Source organism: Equus przewalskii, chromosome 9 (genome assembly GCF_037783145.1).
Source record: "Equus przewalskii isolate Varuska chromosome 9, EquPr2, whole genome shotgun sequence".
NCBI classification, from domain to species: Eukaryota; Metazoa; Chordata; class Mammalia; order Perissodactyla; family Equidae; genus Equus; species Equus przewalskii.
In genome coordinates, this window is record NC_091839.1 from 19,048,355 (window position 1) to 19,069,534 (window position 21,180).

A 21,180-nucleotide genomic window follows, 5' to 3' on the forward strand; every position below is an offset into this window, starting at 1 on the left:
CTAGAGATGGTGCCAGCCGGGCCCAGCAGAGCCTCGGAGGAGAAGCAGGGGGCGAGTGGCAGTCTAGGCTGTGGAGACAGCACAAACGGATGCTCGAAGGCAGGAGAAAGCTTGGGGTGTTCAGAGGAGCAAGCCATCGATGCTTCTGGAGCATGAGCGTGAGGGAGGGAGCGGTTAGAGAGGTGGGCAGGCGCCGAGTCGGGAGGGCGCTCAGGTTCCGAAGCAGGCGGCTCAAGGTTTGTCCTGGGGACGCCAAAGAGCCAGGAGGCAGGAGCAGGGGGCGCCTCAGTGGGCTGGGTGTCACAAAGACCCCTCTGGGCTATGGTGTGTGATGGGGCGAGACAGGAAGGCAGGAAGGAGGCTGGGGTGATGGTCCTGGAGAGAGGGGAAGCCAGAGGAGGGGTCGGGCAGAGTCCGGGGCAGGAGGGGTGAGGCTGGGGACTGGCATGCCACATGAAGGAATTAGTGGTGGGTGGGGCACTGAGGTCTGTCCAGAGGACCTGGCCTGGGTGCTGTAGCTGGTGGGGAACTGGGAGAAGGAACCAGCAGTGAGTGTTAATGATCAGAGGGCTGTCCACATGACGTGTGGACAGGACGTGTCCTTAGGGGACAGTGGACATTTGGTGGTTGAGGCCGCAGGAGAGGACGAGCTCTCACGTGGTGAGAGGGTAAGCCCCCGGTCCCAGTCAGAGACTGGCCATCTGGGGCTTGGATAGGGTTGACAGTGGGGCTGTCCCCAAGATGAGAATCCAGCAGGGAACAGGTTTGGCATGTGGCGTGGCGAGAGACCGGAAGGATGTCCTCAGAGAGATGTCCCCGGGGCAGCCGGGTAAGCCGGGGGGGTCTGCGTGCAGGGGCGGTCTGGCCTGGAGGCAGAGTTGTTGTCTGTTGTCAGACCCTAGACGAGCGTTTCCGGAGTGTGGTCCACGCCTGGACCACCAGCATCTGCGTTGTTTGGGACGCTGGTTAACATTAGATCCTGGGCCCTGTCCCAGGAGAGAGGTTGCAATCTGGTGGCCCGTGGGCCACTCTACAGATGACTTTTGTTTGGCCTTCCCTGTGTTAGCATATGTGGCATTTTTTTCTGTCAAGTTAGTAGTAAAAATCAGGATAATTCGTGCGCACACACACACACACACACAATACAATCTGCAGTCTTGGCTTCTCTTGACAAGTCAGAAGATCTGGCACCCTGGGCCCACCCTTCTGCCTGGCCACAATGGGCTGGAGCTGCCCCTCCACGGGGCGTGTGCTCTCTGGTTCGCCACAGTCCGCACCACTCCCTCTCGGCTCCCCCACTGTGAGGCAGAGGGTCATTGCCGTTGTCACGGGCTTGCCCTGTGCTTGTTCCTGTCTGCGGTAGCATTCAGAGGCAAGTGAAATCTTTCTTGTACCCATGTCTCTGTCAAAAGCGGCAAAACGCAAGAGAGAACGAGAGGGCCACGTGTTTCGAGAAAAGTGGGAGCGAGCCTATTTCTTTGTGGAAGTGAAGAGCATGCCAACGTGTTTAATATGCAAAAAAATCGTGTCTGTGTTGAAAGAATACAACCTGAGACGTCATTACGAATCCAAGCATAGTAAGAGCTTCGACCAGTACACGGAGCAGACACGAGAGGCGATACTCAACGAACTGAAAAAGGGCCTCAAGTGTCAGTAGGTTTGCTTCGGAAAGAAAGCAAATAACAGAAATGGCGAGGCTGCGGTACACAGTTCCAGAATAACGTGGAAAGAACTACCCGGGCATGAAACCCTTCTGCAGACAGCGAGTTTGAAAGGAGCAGAATGACGGGTCCTGCACAGAAATGCAGCCTGCTAGACCGTTATTTCCGTGTAACGGGCGTTTGCCTTGCGCGGCGCGTCGAAGATAAACGAGAAGGTTTGCGAGCCCAGTTGCTCGAAAGAGTCGAATCAGTTGTGGCCTTTTCGATCGCTGCTCATGAACTCTGACCACCCTGTTAGCTTTATTTATTTGTGGTGTTGAGAATTTGGAGGTGACCGAAGACGTCTGTGACACGGTGCGCCAAGGCAGGCCCAACACTGAGAAATGACTTATTTTTTGTGTATTAAGAGAAACGAGAAGTTTCATGTCGACTGGTCAGAATTCCTAAGCACAGCTGCAGACAGTTGTGGTAAACTAATGGTCTGTGTCACACGGGGATGGATCAGGACACTCGATCCAAGGTGGCAACCTTTGGCAAGGACGCACAAGTCAGGTCATTGCATCAGCCACCAAGAATCATGCTAAGAAGCGAAATGGAACACACTTGGCCGTCCTCGACACACCCCTGCACTTGGACCACGGGCGAGTTGAGGGTGAATTTGACCCGATGTAATTTACAGAAGTTCCGTGACCTGGTCATCACACGATGGTGTGAAAGAAACCTGAACTGTGGAAATCAATCTATTGGGTTCATTTCAAACGAAGCCAAAGCCACCCCTTGGTTCCTCTGAGAAGGTCGGTCAAAGAGTTCTGGTCAAGGTTACGACCCTTCTCACCACAGTTTCTCCACAAGGATGTTCGCAAACAGCTCCTTGAATGTATGATCGTGTTTGCCCAGTCCCGGCAAAAATGGGGGAGCCGTTGGCAAGAAATAATCTGACTCCTTTGGCTGCAGTTGGTTTCCTGAAATGCAAGAGACGGCCCGGACCGTCTTAATCCAAGTTGGTGGGTTGGAGTTGAAGACCAAACGCCCCTGGAGCTCCCTGCATCCAGACTTGATGAAAACAAACGAACACTGTCCAGTTTGGCTCTGTTGGTTGACGTCGATCGTGTGAATGCAGACCCCAAACGGTAGTTCCTGCACCGCAGTGCCATAGGGTGCTGGTTCCTAAATGTGATTCTGTTGGGAGACCCCGACCCTACGGCTCCCTCCAGTAGTTGTCCCGAATCTCCGCATTTGCAAGTCCCCAGGCTTGTGAACAGCTGTTTTCTGTTACCAAACTGAGTCAAGTTACATCCCGCCCCCGGGTTCAGGATTCCAAGTTGAATTCTAAGCTGCCCATCCCACCGTGACATCCGAGGCCTGACGCTGACAGCTCGGGGCGGCAGGGCTGGTGTCGGCATTCCCACTTCAAATCAAAGGGGCAAAAGAGTTATGACAGAGAAAATTTTCATAGCTAAATATCTCTATTTTTTCAATTTGTATTTTTTCAATTTTGAATTTGAAATATGAACTCCAGTATCGTACATGTTTGTATTCTGTTCCATGCATTCACCCTAGTTCAGTAAAGATACAATTTGATTATATTTCTGGCCGTCGACTTTTCTTATACCTGGCTTGTTCACTCATTTATGTGGCCCGCCTGGCTCCCGTAAGCATTTGAGTTTCTGATCCTGTCCTAGGACCGTTGAGCCAAATCTGGGGGAGGGAGGGAGGCTGGGAATCGGCATTTGGAGCAAGCTTCCTAGGTGACTCTCATGCCAACGAAAGATGGAGTAGGAGATGCTCGTGGTAGTCGAAGAAGGGAAAGTGTGTGAGGTTTCCCCAGCGGCATGTGTAGCCGGGGCTTTTGAAAACTCAGATGGCTTCAGGGACCAGGCAGGTGATGGAAATGTGTGAAGCGGACGGGTGTAAGACAATAGGGAATGATGGGGACTGTGGCGAACTTGGAGAGTGCTTGCCCCGCCTGATGGCATTCAAATTAAAAACCACAAATACTGTGAGGACCAAACAAAATCCGCTTGTGGGTCTCATGAGGCTGCCGGGCCGCCATTTTGTGACCTCTAGAAGAAGGAGGAGACGCGAGGACAAGGACAGAGCCCTGAGAAAGACGCATGCGTGAGGGTGGGGCAGGGAGCTGGAAGACAGGAGGACCAGGCAAGTGTGTTCTAGAAGCTGAGTGTTTGAGGAGAGAGTGATGGACTGCGTCCAAGGGCGCTGCAAGGGGAAGGGGACCAGGGCAGCCAGTGCTGTCTGCACCGGGGTGGAATCACCCAGCAGGGAAACGAGTTTGGGTCCAGGACAAATTGATCAGAAAGAAATGTTTCCAGTCACTGGTTGGCCATCTCTGGCTAGTGAGGTCCTCTTGACCTCAGCACCCAATCAGATGACCCCCAGGGACTTGTCATGACCTAATCACAGGGGCATATTCACAAAGTGAGGCAGCGGGCGGCCCGAGCTTAGCGGGATGCCCAGAGAGTGAGAAAAGATCCAGACACACAGAGCTCACCTCCACGGTTCACAATCCCATAAAGACGGTGGGCGTCAGTGCTTAACACGCATCTTAAAACCAGCCAATGCCAGCAGCAGATCTTTTTGGAAAGTTTTTCTCTGCACACAAGGAACTATGAAAGCTGCTTAGGTGTAGAAGAAATAGTGAAAATCTTAGAGGCCTTAAACTCCAGCTCCTGCAGTTTCCCCATCTGTCAGGTAGTGCCTTTCCCACAGGATTGAGCACGTGGCTGGCCCGGCACAGTTCTCTACACAGGAGAGCTGCCATTAGCCACTGTTGTCGTCAGTGGCCAAAACCCACCCTTAGGAGGTAAAATGTGGGCAGACCTGCTGCTGAACGTGCCAGCTTGTCTGAGTCACCAGAGCGAGCATGAGGGTCGTAATCGGTGAGTGACTGGTTGGAAACATTTCATTTTTGACCAATTTGCTTTTGGACTGTGCATCTAGAGCTGGAAGCAAGACTGGGAAATTCAGGAGAATCCTCCCAAAGGAGCAGATCTGGCAAAAGTGGCAGAACATAATTGAAAAAAAAAAATTAAGGAAAAAAATGCCGAAACACATGAATAGTTGCCAACCTGTCTTGGGTGAGAGGAAATGCCCACCTACGACCTCTATAAAGAAAAGTTATAAGAAAAATGACACCTTCAAACAGGGAGTGTATGTCTCAAGGTACCTAAAACTCACTAATATTTTCCCACCATCTTGGGGTTTTAAAAAATTAATCTTAAAAACGTCTTGACTTAACACACGTTACTACAGTTTCATAAAAATGAAAAAGCACTGAAGTGTGTCGAATAAAAAGTGAAGGACCCTTCCACACCTCACTCTCCCCTCTCTTACCCCAAAAACACACTCTGAGCAGAACCACTTTCCTCCCCAGAGGCAGGCAGGCAGGTCAGTCCGGCATTTGAATTTATGTGCATGCAGTTACAGACGCATTTATAGTTTCGTGTTTTTCCTAAGTGGGGTCAGTCTCTCTATGTTGTTCTTTATCTTGCTTCTTTTTTCACTTAAGTAACGGCCATCCGTCCACATTGTCCTTTCCGTGTGGCTCTGTCTTGAAACGGTTGCCTTCGGTACTTTATTAAATGGACACATTTCCAATTGCACCAACCATCCAGTCTGGATAAGCCATCTGTGGATGTGTAACAAACCCCACCACTCAGTGGCTTAAAACAACAAGCGTTATTGTCTCACGGTTGCTCTGGGCACAGCTTAGCTGGATGCCTCGGGCTTAAGGTCTCTCAAGGTTGCCATCAAGCTGTGGGCCGGGGCCGCAGTCTCATGTGATGTGAAGGCTCGACTGGGGAGGGCCCACGTCCAGGCTCGCTCACGTGCTTGCTGGTGGGATTCGGTTCCTTGCAAGTGGTTGGACACAGCCTCGGTTCCTTGCTTGCCATTGGCTGGAAGTTGCCCTCTGTTTCTCGCCATGTAGGCCTCCTCATAGGGCAGCTCCCAGTGTGGCTACCGGCTTCTCTAGAAGTAAGAGAGTGCCCAAGATGGAAGCCAAAGTCTTCTTCATAACCCAGTCACAGAAGTGATAGCCCATCACTTCTGCCATATTTTGTTCTTTACAGCAAGTCACTAGGTCCAGCCCACACTGGAGCTGAGGGGGTAACATAAGAATGTAATACCAGGAGGTGGGGGCACGGGGGCCATCTTTGAAGCCACTTGTCACACTGTGGGCATAGTGGGCAGACTATGGGCTGTGCAGGCTTTCATTACTATCAAAAATGCTGCAAGTGGCCAGCCCTGTGGCCTAGTGGTTAATTTTGGCGTGCTCTGTTTTGGCGGCCCAGCTTCAGTTCCAGGGCGTGGACCTACACCACTTGCTGGCAGCTGTGCTGTGGCGGTGTCCTACATACAAAATAGGGAAGATGGGCATGGATGTTGGCTCATGGCTAATCTTTCTCAGCACAAAAAAATGCAGAGGATGAGCATATGCCTATTTATATGTGTGTTTTGCTCACTTATGCAGGCATTCCTGTGGGATCCATTCTTAGCAAAATTTCAAAATTGAGGAGTATGCCAATTTTATTTTTACTTGACTTTTTAAAAATGGAATTGATTTTTTGCATATAGAAAAGCTTCCTATGGTTCGCACCTTGAGGTTCCAAAGTCACCCCAATGCATGGTCTCTCCCAGCTCCCTCTGGAGGTCAATTCCCCATTTCTCGTGCCCTTTCAGAGACAGGTACAAGCAGGTGGAAGCAAACAGAAATATATTCATTTTCTGGCTCCTCTCCCTGGTGGCGGCCTACTTTATTTTTTGAAAACAGCTTTATGGAGGTGTAACTGATAGACAAAAAGCATGTACTCAATGCATACAGTTTGATGCATTTGGACATAAATATACCCCTATGGAAGCATCACAACAATCAAGGTGGGGGGCACGTCACCTCCAGGTTTCCTTGTGTCCCTTTGGGTCTTTTTGTGTGTGTGTGTGTGTGGGGGTAAGATCCCTTAACATGAGGTCTGCCCTCCGAAGTTCATGTGTACGGTGGAGTATTGCTGACCACGGGCTCTGTGTCGGACTGCAGATCTAGAACTTATTCAGCCTACTTTATTCTGTAGGTTACTCTTTTCCTCTAGTTCATACCAGGGCAAAAAGTTCTCTGTTCTTTTTCATGGCTGCATAGTATTCCCTTGTGTGAATGCCATCATTTTCCCCATCAATCCCCTATTGTTGGCCATGTAGGATGTTTCTGGTCTTTTGGGGGCCCATTTTAAACTGCGACACAGCTGCCAAACTGCCCCTCCAAAAAACATCTGGCATACTAACAAGTGTCCCACCAATTCTCTGGTGTGGATGACACTGCATCAGGAGAGGCTGGGCGGGACATGGTCATCTCACTGCAAGGAGAAAGGCCCCTGGGTTTGAGGACGAGGGGAGGCCCACATTTTTACAATCTGGGAGTGTTGGAAACAGTATGTGCTGGAGGGCAGGTGGTGGCTGAGCGGCAGATGTGAGAGGCGCTGCCGTGACAACGATGGGAGGGTCCCAACCCGGAGTTGATGGCCATGGTGGGCCTTGGGCAGGAGGGGTGGAAAGGGGAGGTGCTCACTTCTAATGCGCCTCTTTCTTTCCATCAAGTGAGGAGTCAAGGGCTTCTGTTGAGATTAAGCAAGAACCTGCGCCGGGGCCCCCTCCGCCTCTGCTTGGTCCATGGCCTCCGGCTCTGGCCTCTTGGTCTTTGGTTTCTCAACCTGTAGGTGGGATAATAAAATTGTCCACCTCGTGGCCTGGTGTGTGAGGATTCAGAGTTCAGAGAGCAGGTGCTTAGCATAGTGTTTAAGAAATACTATTATTATTGCTTTTCCAAGAACATCTTTTAAAATTAAGTGATACAGGCTGGCACCAGCTCTGACCACCAGTCTGACTCACTCGGGTGCGCATGGCTGAGGATCCACCAGGTTACTGTTGAGAGCCTTGAGTAGGGTGGCGGAGGCTGAACCAGCCTCTAGGAGGTAATCAAGGAACTTTATGGAAGAGCAGGAGGCAGCAGCGGGGGCCCAGTTGACGCTGGAGGTCATAGATTTGCAGGTCGTTTGTTTGAAGATATGCATTGGATGCCCGCTAGGGGTTGGGGCTGCAGCAGTGAAAGGATGGCTGTAGGCCCCGCCCTCCTGGAGGTGGCAGGGAGTGGCCGAGTGGCTCACCATGCAGATCCGGATTTCTGGGGTCTGTAAGGTGAGGCTGCGACAGGCCGGCCCTGCGAGAAGGAGATGGGACCCGACAGTTCCGTGCTCAATGCAGAGTCCCTGCTAAACCATCAAGGGTCATCCTTTGAGAGGAACAACTGAGGGAAGGGCCGCCAGATAGCGGGGACAGTGTGGCAAAGGCCTGCAGGCTGCAGACTACAGGGCACATGGAGGTGAGGGGACAAACAGGATTAAAGAGCGCTGTCCGGGTCTGCGCGTGTGGTCGATCAGATGATGTACGTCGGCAAATCCGTAAATCTCAGCGGCTTAGCCAGGCTTGTGTCCCTCCCCTGCTCCGTGACAGTCCGATGTGGGTCCGGCTGTCCCCTGGTGGCTCTCCTCCAGCAGTGACTCAGGGTGCGCTGCTTCCAGCCAGTCACCGTCACCTCCTTTCCGGGGGTCCTTGGGTTCCAGCCCTGGAAGGGGCAGTGGCGCAAGGGGGTGAAGTGCGCATGCGGGCGCTTACCTGTCTGGGACCGGAAGTGACGTCATGACGCCATGCCGCTCACGCTTCCGCTCCCACTGGTGAGAATCAATCGTCTTGACCTACTACTGGGGAAGCTGCGACAGGTGGTTTCCTGGGGTGACCCGGAAGCGGAAAGGGGGTGGTGGACGTTTCCCACGGCCTGTGTAGAGGCGCCGAGGGGGTTCTGGGGGGACGGACGCTTAGACCTAGAGGGCTCGGTGAACAAGCTGGCCGGGCTCCTTGTCCTTAGGAGACACAAATATTACAAGTCACGATGAGCGAGTTTGAGGAGGAAAATGTGGAGGTGGAAGAACGTGGATCAGGCAGACCTTTTTTAAACAAACATGATTTTGTAATTGGAAAAACAAAAATCAAAATTCCAGGCAGAGATCGCCTTCCTCCTGTTTGGTGGTAGAAAGCGTTTTTATTTGTCCAACTGTCTTCGTGAGCTCGTCTGTGTCACACACACACCCAACCTCTATGTACTCCCAGTTCGCCCTTTTAGTAAACTCAGTCGGTGGTTAAACACTAGTTGGTTAAACGGGATTATTGGAAAAGGACATTTCTATATTAGGACGGGCTGACTTACGTGACAATAACAAGCAACCGCCAAATGGCAGTGGCTTGAAATCGCGCAGGTGGGTCTTCTCACTCGTGCTCCGTGGGTGCAGCCGGTGTTGATAGATCGGGGACAGTGCCAGGTGGCGTGGGACAGGCGCCCACAGCTCTGGTCTCGCACAAATAGTGAAACACGCCGCGCTGAATTCACAGACGTCGTTTTTGCTCGCATTTCATTGGCTAGAATTTGTCACCTGGCCCCACTCAACCACAATGGGGTCAGGAAGTGCAGTCCTTTCAATTGCCGGCCAAGTGGGGAGTTAGAAATACATGGTAAATAGCACGGATGACCGGCTAAACACTTGGAACCTTTTATCTCGACCAGGAACATTTAAACTGACATTCATCTCGATAGGTAGGACCAGGAGCTTTTCTGTAAGTCTTGGTCTTCCAGGTATCTTAGGACATCAGATTCCTGTATAAAAAGCACCCACAAACCACAACGAGTCATCTATCCTTTCCAGTTTTTTTTTTTTTTTTTTTTTTGAAGTGACTTGAGAACCTAAAGACACTTATGAAGCAAACTGAGGGCTGGGTCTTCCTAGGTTTTCATGAGCTTTTCCATTCGGTCATTTACAGTCGCTTTGCAACTAATCTGGCAGCATTTTTTCTTCTTTTCCAGCAACTCACCTTCATTTCCAGTGCAGGCAACCTGGTTTGCATATAAACAAGTCTCTTGCTTTAATATTTCATTAGTTTGATAGGATTAAGTTATTATCTTCAGAACAACTGGCATAAACAGGTTGGGTAACAGACAGCTACTTTTCAGGAAGTGGGCAGCCTAACAGATGGGCGCAGAATTGCTTAGTCATAATCGTAGCGTGCTCGCCAGGGCAGCAGGTTTTGATGAAATGGACGGTGGCTTTCCAACTAGCACACCGGGTAAGCAAGATGGTTTTGGAGAGCTGGACTCTATATTTCGAATAGAATTTCAGTGCGTGCGTTCATTTCACATTCTGACATGTTTCCATTTTTCTCATGCTGGAGTGTATGCTGGCACACATTTCTCCACGCTTATACAATCCACACGTGTCCTGATGGCCTCTTAAGGATGGGAAGGCATCAGCTAGGTGGAGAGCAGAGAGGATGTAAACGAGATCAGTCTGGAGACAGCAGCAGGGGTCACACCATGCAGGGCATTAGAGGAAGAGTCTGTATTTAATTCCAAGGGCACTGGGTGGTTGATTAGTGGAATAAGAGAGACAAGGTGGCAAGAGATGGTGATGGCTTGGAGCAATGAGAATGGTGAGAAATGAGGATTTAGGGAGATGAAGGCAGCTTCTGTCTCTGTGCTGCTTTCTCCTTCCTGCTGCCAGCGATGGGGCGTCCTGACGGGTGATTGACAGGGCTCTGGAGATAACTGTTGATCTCTAGCTTGCGGTCTGGGTGTGAGAGGACTGACTCCCCATTTGGCCACAGTCCAGGTGCGATTAGGGGCTCAGGGCTGGGGAGCCCCGGGACAGGCGGCTTCATGGGTGGGACAAGCAAGGACCAGAAGTGCAACCTGGTCCAGGCTTCCCGAATTTCACTGGCCACTCCTCTTCACTTGCTGGTTGCCCCTCATGGCCCTGACCTCTAAGGGGCTGGAGTGTCCCGGGCTCTGTCCACACACTTGCTCTGCGTGGTCTCATTTGGTCTCTGATTCAAACACTGAAGACTCCGGAAGCGGTGTCTCCAGACTCCCCGATCCCCATTGCTCAGTCAGCATCTCAAACGGAATTGGGGATCCCCAACTGCTCCTTCTGTAGTCAGCTCCATTTCACTAAAACCTTGGCCTCACCCTTCACCCCTCCCTTTCTCTCACTCTGCACAAGTCCTTTGGGCTCCAGCTTGAAAATAAATTGTGAGAATGACCGCCTGCACGGTGGCCACTGCCTGCGACCCATTCCGTGTGTGCTTCCTGCCTGGATTACGGCCAGTCACCTCGCTGCCCTCCTGCTTCCACTCACCCCTTACAATTTTATTTTCAACAGCAGCCAGAGGATCCTTAAAAAAAGATTTAAAGACTTCAAATATTATTTTTCAATAGGTAACATCTGCATGGGGTAAGAATTCCAAATAATCTAAAAGGGTAAACTGAGTCCCCTTTCCCCTTCTGTGGCCCCTTCCCCGCTCCGTCTGCCGCTTCTCTCCTCAGAAGCAACTGTGGGTCCCCGCTTCTGCCGGAGACTTGTAGAGATACTGCGTGTATGATTCTATGCATCCTATGAATGGTTTAAAACGTGAGACCATATCACTCCCTTGCCAAAAACCTTTTGGTGGTTCCCCAGCAAAATGAGACTAAAATCCTAATTCCATCCCAGGCGGACAGGAACCTGCTTGTGGCCCCTGGCCACTTCCACAGCTCCGCTCCAGCCACAGTGGCCGACCTTGCCTTCCTTCCACTCTCAGGATTTGTGCCCTTGCTGTTCCCTCATCTTAGCACACTCTTCCAGCCTATGTGGAATTGCAGGCTGCCTAAAGGTCACTTCCTGACTTCTCATGGTCCCCATCCCATCGCCCTGTGCATTTCTGCTGTTTATAACACCATAGACTGCCATTGTTTTCTCCAGTGGATCTTGGGCTCTGGGAGGGACCTGGTCTGTTTTGGTCCTCGCAGTACACTCACTGCCCAGCCCAGAACTGGAAATGGTACTGCTCATGATTTTTTAAAAAGAGAAGATAACATTTAAGTCGTTACTGTGCCAAGTACTGGTCTTAATACTTTATTAACTCATTTGATCCTCAGAACCACTTTAGGTTTAGCTATGATCCACATTTAAGAAACAGGGAAGCTGAAGCAAAAAGTCTCACACAACTTCTAGTAAGCGAACACGCAGTCACGTAATAGTTGAGTGAATGAGGGAATCAATGAATGGCCCTGAGGAGGGTGGCAAGAAGTCGGGGGAGGTGCGGAGGGCCGTGGGCGGAGCGTAGGGAGCAGGGGACCAATGGGTACGCAGCTCTGGCTGGCGACGTCTCTTGGGATCGCTGGCCCCGCCCAGGCCGCGCGAGGACCGCTGGGAGTTGTAGTCCCCTGCCCACCTAGCCACGTCACTGCCTTCAAACCTTATGGTACGATCGATATCCCCAAACCTCGAGGAAGGTTCCCTCGCCCCCAGGCCCGTTACTCCTTCCTCCCCCCTTTCCTGAGGTCTCTTGGTGTAGCCTCCCGGCTCCGCGACTCACTTAGAGTCTCAAAGTCTCGCGGCGTCCCGACCCCCAGCCCGGGGCCAACTTGGTATCGTCCTCTACGTTCATCTACACCCCCCACCTTTGGGATGGTCTCTCCCGCCACGCCCCCCCCCCCCCCCCCTAAAGTTGTTTCTCGCACGTCCTCTCGGTCCCTCCCCGCTGGCCCGAGCGGCCCACGGCATCTTCCAATGGCCGTCCTCCCCGCCCCCCGCGCCCTCCCCACTGCCGCAGGCCCCCCCCGGCCCGGCTGTGGTACGCGCCGGCCACGCCCCCAGCGGACGGCGTTGGTACGCGCCGCGCTCCCCCGCGCGCCGCAGTGGTTCGGCCGCGGCGACCCCTCTCCGGCGCGCGGACCCGCGCTTGGTCCAGCCCGGCCCGTCGCCCCGCAGCCGCGCGCCCGCGCCCGTCCGTCGGCGGAACCCGCAGCCCCCCGTGCGGCCCGCGCCAGCCCCCGCCCGCCCGCCCGGCCCGCGCCGCCATGGTCCGTCCGCGCCGCGCCCCGCACCGCTCCGGCGCCGGGGGCCCCCTCGGCGGGCGCGGCCGCCCCCCGCGGCCCCTCACGGCGCGCGCCGCCCGCTCGCGCTCCTGGCCGGCCAGCCCCCGGGGCCCGCAGCCGCCGCGGATCCGGGCCCGCTCGGCCCCTCCCATGGTGAGCCCCCCGCCCTTCTTCCAGAGCCTTCCACGGCCCCGCCCCCGCCGGCCCCTCCCCCGGGCTGGCGTCTTTGTCCGTCGCCCCCTCCTTGCCGGGGGCTCCCGGGTGGCCCCAGGGGGGTCCCGCCGGGCCCGCTGCCCCCGTGGAAGCCCGGGTGGTACGCGCCGGGCTCGCCCCTTTGTTACGCGTGCGGGCCGGGGGGCGGGGGTGGGGTACGGGGGCGGGGAGGGTTCAAATTACTGCTGACTCCGCGGCCCGATTTAAACGTGGGGCGGGGGGCAGGCGTTCGGTGTGCGCGCTGCCTTTTCCGATCGGAAAGTTGGTGTTTCTCGGGGTCGGGGCGCGGGGCCCGGCGACCCGCGTACGGCACTGACGCGCCCAGGTGTTGCACCCGGGGGCCTTCTCCCCGGGCTCGCGCCGTGTGCGCCCCGCTTTGCACGCTCGCCCCGATGGGGGATGCCCTCACGGATTGCACACCCTAGACATCAGCATTCCGGTTTGCAGGAACACCAAGCTACACGGGCTTCCCCAGCCCTAAGGCAGGCACCTGCTTTACAAAAAGCTGGATAAGGTTTCCTTACCTGGAGCGCTGGGAGCGCACACCCCGCCGTTTGCCGTGCTCACGGTTGCCCAGATGTGCGTGTTGCCCTAGGCTGGCGCTCACGCTCACTTCTTCAGTACACTGCCCCGCGTTGGGCACGGCGTGGAGCTGTGGCAGCTCGAGACAAGCCTCACACAGGCTTCTTGGCGTCTTAAACGGAGATGTCCAGACTCTGAACTCTTCCCCAAACTTAAACATAGCGCTGTCTCCACTGCCTTCCCCGCTTCCTTGGGCGTTCACATTTAGTCGTTCAGGAGCGCTTCCTGGGTTTTTAAACATGCACTCTAAGGCTTTCCTTCTCTTCCTAAGTCTCGAGTAGACCTTCCTAGGAAGTAGACGGCAAATCTGACATGGAGGCGCAGCCCCAGACGGCAGGGTTCCTTTAGGGTTGTCCTGAAGCCTGGTCCTTCCGTTCGGTCCTCCCGCCTTGCCGTGGGCATCCTGCTGCTGCAGGTGGGCCCGAGCTTCACGCGGGCATCCCTGGTCTTTACTCTCGGGATGAGATGGCTTTCGAGTCCTGCACGCTCAGCCTGCCGTCCCAGCTAAGCGGACCGTAAATGTGTGTTCCCGGCGCGCACCCTGCCGAGGTCCTTAGGTGCATTCGTGTGAATGCCAGAGGCTCCTCCAGCTGTGGGCTTTCACTCCATTCCCTCCATTCCCTCTGATGCTCCAGCTGTGGAACCTGCAGACTCAGGCCTTCAGCACCCTTCTCCGTCTCAGACACACTCAACCCTGAGACACGCTGGTGTGCTCACACCAGGATACGCTCTCGTTTCTTCCTCGTCTCGTGCGATTGCCCACATCCCGGGGCCACCTGCCCGGATGGGGAGCCTGCTTCCTTAGGTTGCTTTGCTTTTTAAGCCCCCCCCCAAAAACAAAGTTGGTCCTGTGTGTCCTTATTCTGGGACAAGAAGCTTTATAGGAAATTTGGGAAATGCCCGTTAGTAATAAAATGACAGTGACAACCGTTCGGGTTTTCCTGCTCCCTGGAGGTACTTGCTGGTGAGGGTGCCATGGGTCTCCTGCAGCCGGGCTCTTCCGAAGCCCACCCTTGTTTGCTTTGAGATGTGTTTGATTTGAAAAAAGATAGCTGGGAGAGTGCCCCGGGAGGAGAATGTGCAGCCTTCCTTGGCTCTGTTGCTGGAAGCTTCTCTTGGTGTTATGCAAACCCTGTCCAGATGTTGTGTGGGAGGCCCCTCCAGGTGTTGCCCCCCTCCCTCTTCCAGATGCATCCCCACCTCCCGGCTGGTTCTGTTCTGTGTGCTTCTGGTCGCCGCCTCCCTGGGGCAGCCTGATGTGGGGAGGGCAGGTCGGCGACTGCCTGGGAAGGTTGGCAGGAGCCAGAGGGAAGAGTCTGGACTTTGTCTGGAGGGCCACGGGGAGCCCTGGAGGGGCGGGATGGGGCGGACCACGTGTCAGATAGACAGACACACACGGCCCAGGCTGGCTGGTGCATGGTGGGGCTTCGAGGAGGCCCTGGAGCCCTGGAGAGCTGGCTTCTGCATTGGGTCTCGACAGAGGGACCCAGAATTGACGAGGCCCGGAGAACGGGTGGGTGGCACCTCCTTGGGGGTGGGGATGGCATTCCTGGCCAAGAGCACAGCTGGAGCGAAGGCTGGAGGGGGAAGCGGGCGGTGGCTCTCAGGGACCCTACACGGGCCAGTGATGAGGTGACAGACGGCCTCTGGGTGGGAGGAGTATGGAAGTGGTGGCAGGAAAAGGATGTGGGGGTCAACCACGTGGGGTCTTGACCCCTAGGACGAGGAGCTTAGATCTGGTCCCGGGAGTTCTGAGTGGACGATTTGGGTCTGAGCATGGGGATGGGGGTGTGGGGGACAGCCTGTCCTTGTGCGTCCCCCAGCCTCAGTTTCCCCACCCCCCTCTGCTGCAGCAAGGTGCTCGGGTCTTCGGGGCCCTGGGTCCCATCGGGCCCTCCTCACCCGGGCTCACCCTCGGGGGCCTGGCTGTAGGCGAACACCGGCTGAGCAACAAGCTGCTGGCCTGGAGCGGCGTCCTCGAGTGGCAGGAGGTGAGCTCGGTCAGGTCCCCTTGCCAGTCCCTGTGGGGCTGCCCCTGCGGTGGGGGCAGGCCCGGGCGTCTGGGCTGTGTCCAGTGACCCCTCCTGCTCCCGCCACAGAAGCGCAGACCCTACTCGGACTCCACGGCGAAGCTGAAGCGGGCCCTGCCCTGCCAGGCCTACGTGAACCAGGGCGAGAACCTGTGAGTGCCGGGCGGGTGTGCGGGGGCAGGGACGGGCGGCCGGCGTCCCCTGACCTCTTCTCCCCGCAGGGAGACTGACCAGTGGCCCCAGAAGCTGATCATGCAGCTCATCCCCCAGCAGCTGCTGGTGAGACCCGCCCCCAGCCCCCCAGCCCGTGCCTCAGAGCCCCCACCACCCCAGCAGTGACCGGCTGTCCCCTTGTTGCCCCCAGACGACTCTGGGCCCCCTGTTCCGCAACTCGCAGCTGGCGCAGTTCCACTTCACCAACAGAGACTGCGACTCCCTCAAGGGGCTCTGCCGCATCATGGGCAACGGCTTCGTGAGTGCGGCGGGGCGGGGCGGAGGGGCCCGGGGTGGCAGGCCGGCGCTCCCGGGGGTCTGGGAGAGCATCCATGCGCCGTCCCCGCCGGGAGGTTAGGGTCTGAGAAGTTCTCGGTGCAGCGGAGAGTGGAGGATCCGGGCCCCGCTGAGAGCTGCCTGTGCAGGTGGTGGAGGCCCGGGCTGGCTGTCCTGGGCCTGGGACGCAGCCTGGGGGGCAGCTGGTGAGCCAGGCAGAGGGTCATGGGCGATGGTCGGGCTGACACCCCCTGGAGGCCACCGGACCAGTGAGTGTGGGAAGTGCCCTTCAAACACAGGGCCGGCAGGAAGTGGCACTCGGCCTGGGCCCTGCAGCCCCAGAGTCCACGCCCTAATTTCAGTGGGTGCTGGGAGGGGGTGGCACGAGGTGGGGGTGCGTCTCCTGCCCAGGACCCCCAGACAGCTTGGCTCTGGGGTTTCCTCCAGTCCTGGTTCCTTTTGGGACAGGCCCCCCACCTCCCGGCCGCTGCCTGCAGCGGACACTGTGTGCCACACCCCTCACGTCCAGGCGCATCCCGCTCCCTCGGGGCCTGGACAGGCCAGGGCTTGTGGCTGTGGTGGGGTCTCCTGCCTGCCCGTCACCCCTCCGTCCAGCACCATTGCTGAGGGCCTGCCCTTGCACAGCCCCCAGCGCCCCCAGGAGTGCAGGCTGCAGGGAAGGTGGCTGTCATGTGCCCTCTGTGACTGCTGGCCGACGCTGCTGCCCCCGTGGTGGCTCCGGGAGGGCCGGCTGCACGTGGATCCCGGAGCCCAGGGCCGGGTTCCCCGGGTGGGCAGGCCCTGGGGATGAGAGAAGGCAGGCAGCGCGGGCAGGGGTGCCCGGAGGTGGCCTGGGAAGTACACGCCCCTTCTCCCGGCCCCCAGATGGGGCGGTCTGTCAGGTATACATTCTCCACGTCCCACGGAGGTGGCACCAGCATCTCACGTCAGGAGCATTTATGTGGCACTTACTGCACGTGCTGTCGTTATGCCGTTTTACAAATGGGCAAACTGAGGCCGGGAATCCTGAGGTGATTTGCCTTGGGTCGCACAGCTAGGAGGTGGCAGAGCTGTGGTTGCACCAGGCAGGTGGGTCCCATGGCTGTGCTCTCAGCTCCAAGGCCAGGTTGCCTCCATCCTGGTTGTAGATGGAGCCCTCAAGGTCCTTACACCCTTGTGGACGTGCCAGGCCCTGGCCCTGACCGTGATCATGGGGTTCAGGGACTCCGCGGGGCACATGTGTGCGTGTGTCTCACTGTGGACTGGGCTGTCCCACGGTGACCTCATCACCTGGACGAGCGGTCTCGGGTGGCGTGGAGGGGCGTCTGGCTTGGCCGGCAGTGCCCCGCGGCCTGACCTCCTGGCCCCCCCCAGGCGGGCTGCATGCTCTTCCCTCACATCTCCCCATGCGAAGTGCGCGTGCTCATGCTGCTGTACTCGTCTAAGAAGAAGATTTTCATGGGCCTCATCCCCTACGACCAGAGCGGCTTCGTCAATGCCATCCGGCAGGTCATCACCACCCGCAAACAGGTGTGCGGGGCCCGGGCCGCCCGAGCAAGGGGCCTGGCAGGAGGGTCGGCTGCCCATGGGGAGGGGCAGGTGGGCACACCCGTGGCGGGGGGCAGGGGGCTCCAGAAGATGACCACGTGTCCTGCTTCATGCTGAACCAGTTATTCATGCTGTCCCTCTCTCCTGAAAAGGTCCCAGTTTGTGCATCAAATTCTCTGGTTGCTCAGGCCGAGGGGCCGTCCCCGCGGGCTCCGTACCCCAGGCCGAGGGGCCGGGCCAGCCCTGGGGAGTCCTCTGGGGCTGTGCACAGGCTGGAGCCGGGCAGCCAGAAGGAAGGCTGGGGCGCAGGTCTCCTGGGCAGGCCGGGCGGGGACAGCATGGGCCCCATGGCTGGGGCACGGAGGAAGGGTTGGGGTGGCCTGGGACAGCTTTGCGGTTCCCAGAAGCCACCTCTGGGGATTACTGCCGTCTCTTTCCACAGGCAGTGGGACCTGGTGGCGTTGCCGGCCCGGTCCAGATCGTCAACAACAAGTTCCTGGCTTGGAGTGGAGTCATGGAGTGGCAGGAGGTGAGCCCTGCGGTGGCCCGGGTGGCCGCAGGACCAGCGCATCCTCGCTGACTCGTGGCCTCCCGCTCCCGGTGGTCTCACCTCTCTCTCTCCCCAAAAGCCCAGACCTGAGCCCAACAGTCGGTCGAAGAGGTGGCTGCCGTCGCACGTCTACGTGAACCAAGGGGAGATCCTGTGAGTGTCGGGCTGGGGCGGGGGTGGCGTCTCAGTGAGACCCGGCCTCCTGAGTTCGGTCGCCGTGTGTCCCGCAGGAGGACTGAGCAGTGGCCGAGGAAGCTGTACATGCAGCTCATCCCACAGCAGCTGCTGGTGAGTGGTGACGGGGGTGCGAGGCATACCAGGTCGGCGTGACAGGAGCTGTTCTGGACCTGGGGGGGTGGCTTCCCCAAGAAGGAGACCTTTGAGTTGCCAGCTGGAGGAGGAAGGTAGAAGCATGTTATGTGCAAAGGGCCTGTGGCTGGAGGCTGGCCTGCCTGGTGTGTGGAGGCCAGCAAGGGCAGGGGCATGGGGCCCACAGCCCTGCTGAGGGTCACAGGACCTGTGTGAGGGCGTGACCTGGGCCTCGGCCCTCCACCGGGCAGCGTGGCCATGGGCTGTGCCAAGCTCTGCCAGCCCCTCGGCTTGCCCGCAGACCACCCTGGTGCCGCTGTTCCGGAACTCGCGCCTGGTGCAGTTCCACTTCACCAAGGACCTGGAGACACTCAAGAGCCTGTGCCGCATCATGGACAACGGCTTTGTAAGTGCGGCCGCGGGAGGCCGGCGCCAGGGGGGCTGGGGGAGGGCTGGGGCCACGTCCGCGCAGGGCTTTACAAACTGAAGTGAGACAGACCAGCAGTGGCGGTGTCCCCACAGGCGGCTGGGGAGAGTGATGGCAGCTCCCGGGCCACGTGACTGCCCTGGGGCTCTGGGGGCCTAACCCACCTTACAGATGGGGAAGGAGAGGTTCAGGTGGGGCCTCAAGGCCAGGGCGGGACTGGACCCCTGCGGCCTCAGGAGGGTCCAGTGTCCAGTGCTGACCCCGAGCTCCCGGCTCGTCACCTGCCCACCTCCTGCTCCCTCCCGGGGCTCCCGGAGGCTCTGCTCCAGCGGTGGGCAGTGGGGGTGGCGTGCCTGCCTCCAGCCCGAGCCCCTCAGCACCCCGTCTGGCTGTTGGAGAGTCTCGGCCCAGTCCTTTCCTCTTCGGGCCTCAGTTTCTCCACCTGTGAGGCGGGGAGGGCTGGACTTGGGGGTTTCAGAGGCTGCAGCCGGCGCTGTCCACTGTTGTGGGGATCTGCCGTTCCTGGGTGACGTCGGTGCCCACGTCACCTCCCTGGCTCTCAGTCCGTTGTAGCTGCCACAGCCGTGCTGTTGTGCATCTGAGGGGCTGGTTGTGTGTCTTCCACGTTAAAGAGTCTAAAAGCATAGAGTTCCCTCGGCGAACCCCATAATGCCCCGTGTGCCTCTGGCTGGGCCTCCCCTGGGCGCACGCCGGTCCCCATGCAGGGCCCGGGGCTGTGGGCCACGAGCTGCCAGCCTCCCCTGGGGCTTGTGAGGCCTGGCCACCGAGGGAGAAGAGAGGAGCTGGGAAATGGATCGGGAGCCCCAGGTCCCCCTTCCGGTGACCCTGAGCCACACCCCCGCCTGGAGTCAGCGGTCAGCACGCTGCCCTGGCCTTGGGGGCATGCAGGGGTGGGGGGGGGCCTTAGTGCCGGGCCTCCTGGGCACGTCTCCCCAGAGTGGCCTTTGTGCCGGGTCGTGGTCCTGGCCCACCCTGTCTGCTGTGGGCCAGGTCCCTTTTTGGGGATGATCCGGGTGTTGGCCTGTGTGGCATCGATGGCACTGTGGGCAGTGGGCGCCGCCATCTCCTCAGGGCAGAGTCCTGGGCCGTCTGTCTCCTCGTCCCCAGATGGCAGCGGTCCTGGGGCCGTGGGGACAGAGCCCCAGGACAAGCCGGGTGGGCATTGTGGTGCCGGCGGCGGGGGCGTACGTGGTCCCCGGTGCCCGCCGTGACGCTGCGCTCCGGCCACAGGCGGGCTGCGTGCACTTCTCCTACAAGGCGGCGTGCGAGGTGCGCGTGCTCATGCTGCTCTACTCGTCCGAGAAGAAGATCTTCATCGGCCTCATCCCCCACGACCAGGGCACCTTCGTCAGCGGCATCCGGCGTGTCATCGCCAACCAGCAGCAGGTCCTGCAGCGGAACCTGGAGCAGGAGCAGCAGCAGCGAGGGGTGAGGCGGGCGCCCCGGGCGCGGCCCCCTGCCCTGCGGCCCCTCCATGCTCACTCTTCCCCGCTTCCCCCACAGATGGGGGGGTAGTGGCCGCCCCCGGGCTGGGCCCCTCCAGGAGTCACAGACGAGGCCCCTGCCAAGACTGGTGAGTGGCACCCGGGTCGCGTGCAGCCTGGAGCCTTGGACGTGCCGGGAGGGTTCCGGAAGTGGTGTGACCCTGGCCTTGAGAGACCAGAGAGAGGCACGGCCGTCCCCCGTGGGCCCAGGCCTCCTGGGCAACGCCAGCCCCAGGCCCCCCACCCTCAGAGGCAACAGAACTGGGGTCTCCAGGCTGGGCAGGGGCCTTGGGGCTCAGGGCCTGGGGGTCCAGGGGCTCCTGGAGCCTGTGTCCAGCCCCCCCACCATCCCCCTGCCCCCAGGTCAGATGCTTCTGAGCGGGGGCCCCTGGGGACTGCAACTGCCCAGCGAGATGGAGGACAGAGTCCTGAGATGTCTCCGAGGACGGTCCCCACCCCTGTACGTTCCCTAATAAAGTCTTTTAAAAGCCCGCCGGCTGCCGTGCTCGCTGTCCAGACGCCGTGGCTCGGAGAGGCCGAGCCCCTCCAGGGACAGCAGTCCCCGCACCTGGGCGCCGTCGGTCCCCAGAGGGCTGGCGGCTAGGCCCACGCCTCGAGTTTGGGGCCAGCTGGGCGGGGCCTGTGCGGCCCTAACAGATTCCCGGGTGGCCGCCTTAGGGCTGCTCTGAGCTGGGAGGGAACGGGACCTGGTGCGGGCCGTCCCCAGCTGACGGGGCGGGCAGGGCTTGGTGGCCGCATCCTCAAGGGCCTTTCTGGGGCCGGCTGTGCTCTGAGATTCCCCTGCCCGGTGTCCCCAGCTGCGTTCCCGTTCCCTTCGGTTCCCTCCGGACTCAGGGCCCCGCTGCGCTGGGGGCAGACACGGGGTGGGCGGGGCCTGGT

The 21,180-nt window shown here is 58.3% G+C and overlaps 3 protein-coding genes across 7 annotated transcripts in view; 2 read left to right on the top strand and 1 right to left on the bottom strand.

Moving 5' to 3' along the window:
* MED25 (mediator complex subunit 25) overlaps window positions 1-3,247 on the top strand; it is an 18,502-nt gene extending 15,255 nt beyond the window's left edge. For both annotated transcript variants that reach the window (XM_070558266.1, XM_070558268.1), the window contains one exon: window positions 1,413-3,247. In XM_070558266.1, coding sequence (XP_070414367.1) covers window positions 1,413-1,657 — 245 coding nt within the window. In that variant the 3' untranslated portion in view covers window positions 1,658-3,247. The remainder of the gene's footprint in view (window positions 1-1,412) is intronic.
* Window positions 1-15,200, bottom strand: part of LOC139073667 (uncharacterized) — an 18,249-nt gene extending 3,049 nt beyond the window's left edge. Inside the window, exons 1-3 of the mRNA XM_070559507.1 lie at window positions 15,184-15,200; window positions 15,064-15,068; window positions 13,365-15,024 (exon numbers count right to left, since the gene is read on the bottom strand). Coding sequence (XP_070415608.1) covers window positions 14,111-15,024; window positions 15,064-15,068; window positions 15,184-15,200 — 936 coding nt within the window. The 3' untranslated portion in view covers window positions 13,365-14,110. The remainder of the gene's footprint in view (window positions 1-13,364; window positions 15,025-15,063; window positions 15,069-15,183) is intronic.
* Window positions 12,418-20,771, top strand: PTOV1 (PTOV1 extended AT-hook containing adaptor protein). 4 transcript variants are annotated; one of them, XR_011522370.1, is made up of 13 exons: window positions 12,418-12,780; window positions 15,276-15,413; window positions 15,522-15,604; window positions 15,674-15,731; window positions 15,817-15,924; window positions 17,316-17,471; window positions 17,932-18,018; window positions 18,119-18,192; window positions 18,270-18,327; window positions 18,650-18,754; window positions 20,027-20,224; window positions 20,300-20,369; window positions 20,644-20,771. XR_011522370.1 is itself a non-coding variant. In XM_070558281.1 (12 exons), the coding sequence occupies exons 1-12, from the start codon at window positions 12,610-12,612 to the stop codon at window positions 20,309-20,311; spliced, it is 1,206 nt and encodes a 401-aa protein (XP_070414382.1). In that variant the 5' UTR covers window positions 12,539-12,609; the 3' UTR covers window positions 20,312-20,771. The 4 variants fall into 4 exon arrangements, 2 of the variants coding, with proteins under 2 accessions (XP_070414382.1, XP_070414381.1); XR_011522369.1 differs by having other exon boundaries at window positions 12,539-12,780; window positions 20,027-20,182; XM_070558281.1 differs by having other exon boundaries at window positions 12,539-12,780; window positions 20,027-20,182; window positions 20,300-20,771.
* Window positions 20,772-21,180: the final 409 nt, after the last annotated feature.

Bases quoted from the DNA above. Each gene is read 5' to 3' on its own strand.
- PTOV1 (XM_070558280.1), top strand. From the start codon at position 12,610: ATGGTCCGTCCGCGCCGCGCCCCGCACCGCTCCGGCGCCGGGGGCCCC. The intron at 15,414-15,521 runs GTGAGCTCGGTC...CTCCCGCCACAG, and splicing joins GCGTCCTCGAGTGGCAGGAG to AAGCGCAGACCCTACTCGGA. The intron at 18,755-20,026 runs GTAAGTGCGGCC...CTCCGGCCACAG, and splicing joins GCATCATGGACAACGGCTTT to GCGGGCTGCGTGCACTTCTC.